General features: G+C 57.0%; 1 protein-coding gene across 2 annotated transcripts; it reads right to left on the reverse strand.

The window, feature by feature from the left end:
• Positions 1-3,128: 3,128 nt before the first annotated feature.
• Positions 3,129-8,874, reverse strand: PRR14 (proline rich 14). Of its 2 annotated transcripts, none has more exons than XM_017875064.1 (12): positions 8,726-8,874; positions 7,878-7,949; positions 7,586-7,754; positions 6,719-6,837; positions 6,458-6,647; positions 6,149-6,192; positions 5,225-5,334; positions 4,328-4,916; positions 4,121-4,190; positions 3,948-4,039; positions 3,602-3,673; positions 3,129-3,511 (listed from the first exon to the last, which is right to left on the reverse strand). In XM_017875064.1, exons 2-12 carry the CDS (start codon positions 7,898-7,900, stop codon positions 3,232-3,234), a joined length of 1,758 nt encoding a protein of 585 aa, XP_017730553.1. In that variant the 5' UTR covers positions 7,901-7,949; positions 8,726-8,874; the 3' UTR covers positions 3,129-3,231. The 2 variants fall into 2 exon arrangements, with proteins under 2 accessions (XP_017730553.1, XP_017730625.1); XM_017875136.1 differs by lacking the exon at positions 8,726-8,874 and adding an exon at positions 8,408-8,663.
• Between the last annotated feature and the right edge of the window lie 2,818 nt (positions 8,875-11,692).

Genomic DNA, 11,692 nt, shown 5'->3' on the forward strand with positions numbered 1-11,692 from the left:
CGGGGCCGCGGCCGCTGCCGTCTCCATGGCGACCGCCCTCAGCGCCGCATCCGGAGGCGGCGGGGCCCGAAGCGGACTGTCCGCAGGCCCGGGGTCGCAGGCGCGGCGCTGGCGGCTGCACAGCGACGAGAGGGCCACGGCTTCCCCTTTAAAGCCGGATCTGCTGGCCCCAAGCTTGCCCCAAGGCCACGGCCCGGGAAGCCGGCGCCGCCCCCGGGGCGACAAGCCCGAGGGCCCCCCCTGCGGGCTCGGCGGGGCCGCGACGGCGAAAACGGGGCGGCCGTCCCTTTAAGGCGAGGCCTCAAGTTGTCCAGCCCCTGGCCCCTTTAAGACGACCCGACAGTGTCCGGCGGTCTAGTGCGGTGGCCGCCCCCTGCCAGGGGTCGAGGCAAGTCTCCCCGAGGAAGAGGAAGGGCCACCCCTTTAAAAGGGGCCGAAAGCTCGCCCGAAACGCAGACCTCCCCTTTAAAAGTGTCTCAAGTCCTCCGGCTCAACGAGGCCACCCCTTTAAGGAGGCCAGGGTCCTTCAAACAGCAGGCCGTCCCTTTAAGGGCTCGGAGTTAGTTTCTAGTCCGCCACAAGCGGCCACTTCCCCTTTAAGTTGAATTTAAAAGACTTCTTGCGTGTGGGGGAGGAGGAGGTAAATAAAAACCCCACTCGCCCCAGTTCTCCCAACGGCACAGTTCTCAATTTGTCAGCGTCTATTCGGCCGCTTCCCCTTTAAGGCTGGCGTTGGAGGGCGCCGAGTTCAGTGGCCACCCCTTTAAGGAGATTTAAAGGGGCCTCCTCCGGACCCAGCTCCTCCAGCCTCCGCCTCCGGTCGCCATGAAAGGCGCGAGGCGGGGCGAGGCCGCGGGGCCAGCCCTCCAAAGCCCCGGATGTGAGGCAACGGTGACGGGTACAGCTCCTCTGTCCGCCGACATAAAAGTCTCTTCCTCCTTTCCTCCGTCTCTGTCCGACTTGGGCCTTAAGGAATCCGGAACGGCCGAAGGGCAGCGGGGGACCTCCAGCGCAAATTCCTGTTGTCTCCTTTGGAGTCTTGGGGCGCTTCTCCGCCAGGACTTCCCTGCCCCTCCTCCCTCTTCCTCCTCAGCCTACGCCTCCTTCCTCTCTTGGCCTCCTCCCACTCTCCGCCCCCTTCCCCTCACCCCCCACGGGCGCAGTCGCTGATAGGCTGAGAGGGTCACGTCACGGCGAGGGGCGGAGCCAAACCCGAGGGAGTGGATGCATGTAACCGCCCTCAAATCTTGGATTGGGTTACGTCAGATTGGCTCCGCCCTTCCCCCAGTCTTGTGACTCGACTGGTTAGAAGTAGGTGTTTGGGGAGGTTCCCGCAGGGCCCCGCCTCTTCCCACTGTTAGTTTATTGGCCAGTCTCCTGATGGCGTCAGGCGAGGGGGCGGAGACGCGGAGCCTGAGGCGTTGGGGGCCGTTGGCCGCTGGGGGGCGTGCGGATGCGAGAGGTTCTGTTCCTCAGCCAGTTAAGTCATCGCCGCCTTTCCGCCGCTCGGCGCGGCCCGCAGACAGCCTGGCGTCTCGCGCAGGCGCGTGGGGGCGCCGCCGTCCGGCTGGCGGCTGGCGGGTTGTTGCGCGGCGCGGGGTGGCTCGAGCGGCGGCGTGCTGTGTCTGCGTTGGCCGCGCTAACAGGTAGCCGCGTCCTTTCCAGGCGAGGCTGCTGGCAGCGGTCCCCGAGCGCTAGCAATTCGAAAACACCTTGCACTTGCATGAGCTCTTCTCTTGCTCTTGAGAAGAGCATGAGCTCTTCTCATGCTCTTGCATGAGCGTTAGTGACTGCGTTTGGTAATAATTCCACGAGGGAGATGCTGTCAGCCCACTTTACTGGGACAGAGGAAAGCGCGCACAAACGGGCTGGTAGTCTCCTAGCCACGTCTGTGTTCAGCCACTGCCCTGTGATGCCTCTCGCTTATGAAAGATGCACCCCGCTGCTCAATGTGACTGGCTTAAAAAAAAAGACAGAGGAAGCCATTTCTGGCCTCCGGTTGCCCAGGTTACCGTTTTGAAAGTGGACAGCGCGCTGACATGCCTGCCTTGCTTTCTCATCCATAAAATGACTAATTCCCTGTCGCAGGGACATGTGCAGGTCAAGCACCTATGACAGTCGTCTTGAGTGCTTCATTATGGCCCATTACTCTTAGCTCTTTTTGTTTTTGTTTTTTTGGGGGGGACAGTCTGGCTGTGTCCCCCAAGCTGGAGTGCAGTGGTGCAATCTCAGATCATTGCAACCTCCACCTCTCGGGTTCAAGTGATTCTCCTGGCTCAGCCTCCTGAGTAGCTGGGATTACAGGTATGCACCAAGATGCCCAACTAATTTTTATATTTTTAGTGGAGACGGGGTTTCACCATGTTGGCCAGGCTGGTCTTGAACTCCTAGTCTCTTGTGATCCACCTGCCTCAGCCTCCCAAAGTGCTGGGATTACAGGCGTGAGTCACCGCACCTGGCCTACCGTAGCTCTTGAATCCAGCAGCAGGTCCTGACCTCCATGTTAGTAGGAATTCAGGGCCATCTTGATCTTCAAGGCCTTGACCCACTATAGGCTTTTCAGTCTCTATATAAATGAATTGGGAGAACCCAGACCAGGGTCTAGGGTCACAGTATCATCTGACACTGCTTCAGAAGTGTCCCTCCACACAGGAGAATCCTCTAATCAAGAGAATATCTCTAGGCTGGGCATGGTGGCTCATGCCTGTAATCCCAGCACTTAGGGAGGCCAAAGCGAGTGGATCACCTGAGGTCAGAAGTTCTAGACCAGCCTGGCCAACATGGTGAAGCCCCGTTTCTACTAAAAATACAAAAATTAGTGGGTGTGGTGGTGCACGCCTGTAGTCCCAGCTACTTGGGAGGCTGAGGCAGGAGAATTGCTTGAATGCCGGAGACAGAGGTTGCAGTGAGCCAAGATCGTGCCATTGTACTCCAGCCTGGGTGACAAGAGTGAAACTCCATTCCTATCTATCCATCTATATCTCAAGTGACCACTCCACCCCCTCCCTGTACTCTGTACCCAATGCCTGTCACCATCTCTGGCACCAGTCCCAGTTCTCAGACCTTTGGGGGTCAACGTAGAAACATCAGCCAAATCAGTCTTAAACTCAGCTAGAGATACAAAAGAATCAGAAACATATCGAAAACTTTACTAGAAATATAGAGAAAAAAAAAAAAACTGCCTGGGAGATTTCCCATCCCTTAAGAATGGATGACAAACAGATAGGGCACCTAGGTCCAGTGGGGCTGCTCCCCATCTACTGTTTCTTCCTCCAGGAGCAAGGCGTCTAGCTCCTCCAGCCGCTGCTGGAGCAGGGGGCCCACATCAGGGCTGGGGGCCACATGGGGAGGAACAGTCCTGCCCCCTGCAGCCCGGACCCCACGGGACGGCCGTCGTGATCGAGGAAGGCTGCTGTCCCGAAATTCCACAGCCCGCCGGAGCTTCCTGGAGCTGGTGAAAATCAGAGTCCCATTGCGCTCCCGGGGCTCCTCAAAGATAGTCTCAAAGGTCCTGGGCGAGGCAGGGAGAGGAGCTGGTTATCAGCATGCCCCATAGCTCCAGACTTCCCTCTGCCACCCTCAAGCCTTCCAAGTGTCTCACCTCCTGGTTGTGGGTGACTGGTAATTCTTGTTGGTGTAAATTTCTTCCAAGCTGAACTCCTTCTTGTTCAACCTGTGAGCAAAGAGCAGAGGCCACTGAGAAACCTTGGGCCGGTGGGGCCTGAAGGGACAGGTAAGGCCTGGTCTGTATTTCAGTTTCTGGGACATGTCAGGGCCAGGAGTGCTACATAAGGCAGACAGGCAATTTTGAGCACAAACCATGCCCACACCGAATTGAATCCTTTGGACTGGACTGTGCTCCCTGAGGGGAGACAAAGCTATACTTCAGGGGACATGAGCCTGCATCTGTTTGGCCAAGACGGATCAATGCCCAATGAGCCCCTCACCTGATTGGTCGAGGCAGTCCCATTGGTGTAAGGTTTAGCTGAGGACGGGCTGGTGTTCTGCGTATTCTGAATCGGGAAACCTTTCCTATGGTCTGCAAAAATGGGGCAGAGGGTAAAAGAGTGACATGGGCTCAGGCCCCCACTAGTCTCTTCTACACAATCTGAATGCCTACCTTGGTCTCAGGGTCTGAAAGCACCTGGTCCTTTGAGGCTCTTGGCTCCTTCCCTTTGGTTGAACCCAACCTGCCAAGAAGGTCAAGGCTCAGGGACAAACAGGATTCACTGCATTATGCCCCGTCTCCTGCCCGCTGGATACTCAGGGAAGGAGGCTGGGACCAGGCTGCGGCTAGGCTTCGAGGGGGAATTTTTGAGAGCACTACCTGGGTTCTGCTGGTTCGGAGAAGGAGGAAGTGGATGCCGTGGACGAGCAAGATGTGGCGAGAGAAGGGGAGGCTCCCATTCCTCCGAGAGGGAAGACCTCTTTCCGGAGACAGGGCCGAGGGGGTGGCGGGGCTCGGGCCATTTCCCCACCACCCACAGTGTGCCGCCGCGGCCGTGGCCGGCTTGGTTGGGGTGGAGCAGGTGGCCAGGTGCAGGTACCTGGGCCAGGGGGCCCCAGATCAGGGCAGGAGTAGCTTCGGCCCAGAGAGGGCTTAAGAAGAGGTGCTGGGGTATTGTGGTCCTGAGCCCGCCACTGGCGGATGGGGGGCCGGGGGCTAACAGACGCAGTGCCCTCAGCAGCCCCAGACTGCTCAGCCTCTGAGATGGCGATCTTCAACTCCAGCTTCATTGGGGGGGACGGGGGGTGGGGCTGTGGGGTTTTGTTGGGTGTGAGGAAGATGTCAGCAAAGCTCTCCAGCTTGGAGCGGACGGAACGGAAGAGCGGGGCCAAGCCCCAGGGACTGAGGCGGGGGCGTAAAAGGCTGGACGGTGGTGGGGTGGATGGGAGCTCCAGAGCAGGATCTGGGGCTGAGGAAAGGAGAGGGTCACAGGTGGATATTCCTTGGCTGCAGTGTCTCAGCCCCTCCTCAGTAGCCTCAGCCCCTCCCCGCATGCTCAACTTTGTGCACAGAGGAATTAGCCCACCCCTAAAACACTAAGTTCTGCATTTAAGAATTGAGCTTCAAGCTTCTGACATCGTCATCCCATCTTCATATACCATGCCCTGCCCTGGGAGGGGGTTAAACCCTATCCCCACCTCTTTACCTGACACTTCCAAGCTCAACTAGGATGTTCTAGACCCCCAAGTCTCATCTGATCTCTACTCAAGTCCTTACCTGGTGGTGGGCTCTCCGGAGGGTCTGCAGGCAGAGCAGATGGCTGGAATGGGGGTTCTCGGTCCCCGGGTGGAGGTGTTGGCTGGTGAACTATCCTCATGGGCTCAGCTCTGGGGTGAAGGGCAAGGTAAAGGCTAGGGGGAACTTCCAGGTATCCCACCTGAGCCAGCAACTCCCCTATCCCTTAAGGCTTCTTCTTCTTTTTTTTTTTTTTTTTTTTTTTTTTGAGACAGAGCCTTGCTGTGTGGCCCAGGCTGGAGTGCAGGGGCACAATCTCAGCTCACTGCAGCCTTGAACTCCATCCCCGGCTCAGACAATCCTCCCACCTCAGCCTCCCAAGTGGCTAGAACTACAGGCAAGGACAACCACATCCAACTAATTTAAAACAATATTTTGTCTGAGCTTGGTGGCTCACACCTGTAATCCTAGCACTCTGGGAGACCGAGGCGGGTGGATCACCCAAGGTCAGGAGTTCAAGACCAGCCTGGCCAACAAAAATTAGCCAGGCATGGTGGTGGATGCCTGTAATCCCAGATACTGGGGAGGCTGAGGCAGGAGAATCACTTGAACCCAGGAGGCGGAGGTTGCAGTGAGCCGAGATTGCAGCATTGCATTCCATCCTGGGCAACAGAGCAAAAACTCCGTCTCAAAAATAAACAATAAATAAACAAAACAATGTTTTTGTAGAGATATGGTCTCACTATGTTGCCCAGGCTGGCCTCAAACTCCTGGGCTCAAGCAATTCTCCTGCCTCGGCCTCCCAAAGTGCTGGCATTACAGGCGTGAGTGTGCCTGGCCCCTTAAGACTTTTTAAGATGTCACAAGGAAGGATTGGATCAATCAGTCCCGATGCCCCTAGCTCTGGCTACCTGGATGATGGCTGTTGCCTGGATCCTTTGATAATCCCTACTCCAGCTCTCTCACCTTTGTGCTGGGATGATGAAGTTGGGGGTCTCATCAATGAAGCCCTGGATAAAAATAGGGGAATGTTTGTGGGGAGGCAGGGAAGCCTCCTTAGTGCCCCACATCCTGACTCTTTCAGTTCCCAGATACTTGCTTGGGTTCATGCCAAAGACGTTTTTATATAGTCTTTGCTCAGGTAGTGTCTGCCACCTACAATGCCATTCTCCTCACCCCAAGAAAAATCCACCTAAGACTCAGGCCTCCCACCCTTCTTCTATCCCTGCTGGAACCCAGTAGAACCCTTGACATCCATACCCTCAGTTCCCATACCTCAGCTGGGGGTCTAGGACTGGCGATGTCTTCCAGCATCACCACCAGGGTGGGCTGGGGGGCCTGGTCCACCTTTTGTGAAGGGCCCTCCTCTGGGCCAGGGGTTGTTCTTGATCGCCGCCTCAGGGTGGAAGAGGTCCGGTGGACGCGGCTCAAGGGCTCGCGACACAAACACAGAGGATCGGGAGGCCTAGCGAGGGAACAGGAAGATTAGAAGGGCTCAGCTGGGCCCTTGGTTTACCCCCATTCTGCCATGCTCACCTGGCCTTCGAGGACCACCCGGCCTGCCGGGGTGGCGAGGCAGGAGGCTGCCTGTGGACAGGATCCTGACGGCTGTGGTGCCGTGGGATGGAGGTCTCCTTTGAGGGTACCACGGGGACCTGGAAGAGAAAGAGGTGTCAAGAGCAAGGTGATGGAATGAGGCTGGATGGGACAAGGTCTCCCTGTGCCTAACAGTGCCCTGAGCCACAAACATAACAGAGATTGGGGCTAGAATTCACTCGGATCCCCAGAGAAGAGATGAATTGGACTGAATTAGGGGCTAGATATTAAGAGTCCTAAACTGCAGGTGTGGGACCTGGGTAATCTCACCCACGCTGTTTAGGGAAACAGACAGGGTGAGCTAGGGTGGGTCACTGCCTTTTTTGGGCCACAGTTTTTCTTATCTGTGCAGTGGAGTCAAAGACCTCAGCCTGCTTCCTAAGGAGGCTGGGCTGGGAAGAAAGCAGAAGAGTTTCGGCCCGGCGCCGTGGCTCATGCCTGTAATCCCAGTACTTTGGGAGGCAGAGATGGGAAGATCACTTGATGCCAGTTTGAGACCAGCTTGCGCAACATAGCAAGACCCTGTCTCTACAAAAAAAAAAAAAAAAAAAAAAAAAAAAAAGTTTCTCAGAGTTACAGGGATGTGGTTCCATCCCAAAAAGGTTTGTGGGGGGAACGGGCACTGCCCAATTCTAGGTTGGAGTAAGTGGGAGCCAAGCAGGACTCTAGCATGAGGGAGGCTGCCTGAGGGACGGGTACGACAATGATGGATTTGGACTTCAGTTATCCTCAGTAGCGATCTGGCCCGAGTTTGGTAGTGAGGAAAGTCAGGGGAGAATAGCAGGTCTCTCGATTCAGGGGGCTCACCATGTGAACAGCCATGACATCTTCCAGCACCACGGCCAGGACCCGCCGAGAGGCCTTTTCCAGGGGAGAAGGGGCCCCCAGGGGCTGCAGCCTCCGCCGTTTCGGGCTCCTGGCTCCCCATAATGCTCGAGTCAGAGGCTGGCGGCACAGACGCGCCTGGCCAGGCGGGCTGGAGGGTGAAAGAAGCAGAGGACGGTCGCCCGAACCTGTCGCTGGCTCTGTAGTTTCCCGGCACGGCCGCCAGGATCCCCATCTCCCGGGGTCAAGACAGGCGGGCCGGGTGCGCTCTCACCTGGGGTCCCCGGGCAAGTCCATGGGAGACGCGGCGGCTCCAGGGGGTCCCTGGGGAATCCCAGGCTGCGGCCTGGGGTAAGGGGGGAGCGGGGGAGCGGGGGGTGAGGGTTGGCCCCTTCCCTGGGGCTCCGCCCTTCATGGTCCGCCCGCGGCTCCCCGTAGCCCAGCGGCCGCAGCCCTGGGGCGCGAAAGGGCGCCCCCGGTCGGTCGCCCGGAGCGGGTGTCCTCCCGCTGCCACCGCCGTGATCAGCGGATCACTCGCGCCCTGCCTGGCACCTGCCGCCAGAACCCAGAATGCAGCGGCCCCAGTTCTCCCGCGGCCCGAGCCTCCCGAGGCCTTTGTCCCTGCAGATTGTGCCCCGGGATCCACGGGGATCCCGGTCCTGGGAGGCTATTTCCGCTGGATCCCTCTGTGATCCTCCTCCTCTCACAGCGAGTGGCCGAGGACTCCAAAGCAACACTCCACACATCGACGACCCTCCCTCCCACCAGATCCCCTAGACTGGATCCCTGAGGAAAGAATCCTACAGCGCGGTTCCGCCAATCAGACGCCGGGCGAGGCTTCTCCTTCCCCTGTGAGCTTCGGCGCCGCAAAGCTCCTATCAGACAGGGGCGGCCCGAGCTGGAGCATCTCCGAACCCAGCCTAGATCCCCAGGGATCCACTGTCAAGCAGATACCCTCTTCACTCCAATCCCGGGAGGTCCCGCCCACAGACGCCCCCTCCCTCCTTGCGTCCCCGCCCAGCGGTCTCCCCCGGCCCAAGACCAGATGGTTCAGAAGTTTCCTTCCCCGCCCCACCCCCGCCCTCTCCAGCCACTCCTTGCCCTCCCCAAAGCGCTGCTCACCGCCGCCTCCCGTGGATCCCGGGTCTTCCGCAGCTCCCACCTCCGGCTCCTTTAAAACCAAGCTTACCCAAGGCTGCCCAACCGCCGATGGCCTTCTTATCGGGGCCTCTGGATACCGCCCAATCGTCGGTCCCCGTCTTCCGGGGTAGTGAAAAACTAAGTGAAGCCACCTGGCGGCCATCATCCCTAGGGGCAGGAAGCCAAACTGAGTGGCGCCGCCATGATGATTGAGGGCAGATGTCTTAGTCCTCGTTGAACCATGGTGGACCGGGTGGCGTCATCTTTTGAGGGCCACATACAATGCCAGGTTTCTTGATATGTTGAGGCAACCGATTGAAGCTAGAGTGCCGCCACGTTTTTTAAGGGCATCTTCCGGTTCTTTCGTTCTTAGACCAATAAACGTCGACTGAGTGCTAACGATATGTGAAATTCCCAACTTCCTAGAGTGGCCTCGTTTGAGGAAGGTTCCGGCACCTTCCTGGGTTCCTAAATTGGGTTCCCACGACCCAGGGTCCGAGTTTAGGAGTGGGTGGCAGAGGCCCTTAGTCCGAACATCCGGGATCGAAGACGGGCTGGTGCGGCCTGTGGCTCCGTTGCTGGCGCCTTGTCCTGGAGATATGGGGCCTAGCCGAAGTGGGGAGGAGACTGGGGGCGCTGAGCTTGACTTCCCCTGAGTGTTGTCTACCTTACTTCTTCCCGGAGGAGTGGGGGTGCCCGCGGTCCGCGCAGAGGGCTACAGGACAGGGGCGTCTTTGCAGGAGGCCAAGAATATAGCTTGGCTTGCTCGTGGGGCCCGGCTCTCAGGAACCACTCTCTCAAAAGGGGCTTTCATGATGGGGGAGGTGTAAATAGTCCTGAGGAGTAAGGGATCAGGGTGAGACGCTGTTGCTTGGAGGAGCTGCGTCATGGACCCTTTACCGGGAACTGGGCTATTGGTGGGGAGGAAGTGGGCATGTAGTGGGCATGTAGTGGCTTCTTACAGCACTGTGAAGGTGACCTGACCGCTTAACCAAAGCCCGTGTCTGCGCTAGTTCTCCTTCCCCAGATTCCCGATCCAAACCAGTCCTTCTTTTCTTTTTTTTTAATTTGAGGCAGGATCTCGCTATGTTGCCCAGGCTGGTCTTGAACACCTGGGCTCAAGTAGTCTTCCCGCCTCAGCGTCCCAAAGTGCTGGGATTACAGGCGTGAGTGCTCAGCCCCAGTCCTTATCTTGTTTTCTTAACAGAACGAGAGACCGTGAAGCCTAGAATCCTGGGTCCGAGATAAGGTGCAGAGGTGCTTCCTGGTCTAGGTGTCATAATTCTTTCTCAGGGGATTGAGTGAAGAAAGTGATAAAACAGGGCCGGGTGTGGTGGCTCACACCTTGTTATCCCAGCACTTTGGGAGGCAGAGGATAGCAGATCACTTCAGGCCAGGAGTTCAAGACCAGCCTGGGCAACATGGCAAGACCCCCATCTCTACAAAAACAAAAAACAAAAAATGAGCCGAGTATGGTGGCGTTAAGCCTGTAGTCCCAGCTACTCAGGAGGCTGAGGTGGGAGGCTCTCTTAAGCCTGGGAAGTCGCAGCTGCAGTGAGCTATGATTGCGCCACTGCACTCTAGCCTGGGCGACAGAGACCCTGTCTCAAAACAGACAAACAAGGGATGATATGGAAAGAGCATAATCGGGAAATGGAAATGAAATGGAAAGAGCTTATGTGGGAAATGGAGGCTCCCCAGCTCTGTCCCTAAGGACTCAGTCAGGGAGACGTTCTTCCAGGACTACAGCATCTCTCTAACAGGAGATCCACTGGGTCCTCTGGAAACACATTCAGACTTCTGGTGGGATCAGGCTGTGGGTCTTCCACGTAGAAGTGTTCTGTCTCCCTCTGGATCAGGCCTGGCAGTATGGTGCCTGAAGAGGTACAGTGATGTTTCATTCAGCTGTGAGTGCTTGGAGATTCTTCCAACCTTGCCAAATTAGGAGCTAAGCCCCACAAGTGCTTTTCAGGCCCCAGGGCAGGAAAAACCTTCAAAAGCAGAGCAGGCCTAACCTGAGTTTTTAGGTATTTTTTGTTTGTTTGTTTTTTGTTTTTGAGATTCTCTGTCACCCAGGCTGGAGTGCAGTGGCGCCATCTCAGCTCACTGCAACCTCCGCCTCCTGGGTTCAAGTGATTCTCATGCCTCAGCCTCCCAAGTACCTGGGACTACAGGTGCTAACCACCATGGCTGGCTAGTTTTTTGTATTTTTAGTAGAGACGGGGTTTCGCCATGTTGGCCAGGCTGGTCTCGAACTCCTGGCTTCAAGTGATCGCCTGCCTTGGCCTCCCAAAGTGCTGGGATTACAGGCATGAACCACCATGCCGGACCCTAATCTGAGTTTTGATTCTCTAAGTCTCTTGAAGTCAGTGACACCAAGGGCAAAAGATGTAGTCCAAAGAAAAGCCCTGGACCTGAGTATTTGGTAGGGAGCCCACCCGTGTGACCCTAACTTGGGGTGCTAGAATTCATCAAATGGAAATCTAAGGTAGACTGTGGCAGTCTTGGCCCTTAGCCCAGGCCAGCAAATGTGAGCCCTCATGGTCTTGCGGTCTCACCTCTGCTCTTTTTGTGACTTTCCATTTCAACAACTTCTACTTTGCCCACTCCCTACACTGGTGGTGGACATACTGTGGGGTGTACCCCAGTGTATGCTGCTGATGCAGTAGCAAGAGGGCCCCACACAGCCTCCAGTGGGGCTGCTGGTGTGGCCGTTGGTGCACTTCGGTGTGTCATTATTCAGACACTCAGGGTCCGTTTCGACTGTGGGTGGCCCATCTTTCTTTTTTCCTTTCTTAGACAAAGTCTTGGTCTGTCACCCAGGCTGCAGTACAGTGGTGCGATCATGGCTTACTGCAGCCTTGACCTCCTGGGCTCAAGTGATCCTCCCACCTCAGCCTCCCAAGTAGCTGGGATCACAGGTGTGCACTGCCACTCTCAGCTAATTTT

The sequence above is a fragment of the Rhinopithecus bieti genome, unplaced genomic scaffold, assembly GCF_001698545.2.
Source record: "Rhinopithecus bieti isolate Rb0 unplaced genomic scaffold, ASM169854v2 scaffold_63, whole genome shotgun sequence".
Lineage (NCBI taxonomy): Eukaryota > Metazoa > Chordata > Mammalia > Primates > Cercopithecidae > Rhinopithecus > Rhinopithecus bieti.

Bases quoted from the DNA above. Each gene is read 5' to 3' on its own strand.
- PRR14 (XM_017875064.1), bottom strand. From the start codon at position 7,900: ATGGACTTGCCCGGGGACCCCAG. The intron at 6,838-7,585 runs GTGAGCCCCCTG...TTTCTCTTCCAG, and splicing joins ATGTCATGGCTGTTCACATG to GTCCCCGTGGTACCCTCAAA. The intron at 4,040-4,120 runs GTAGGCATTCAG...CCATTTTTGCAG, and splicing joins TTTCAGACCCTGAGACCAAG to ACCATAGGAAAGGTTTCCCG.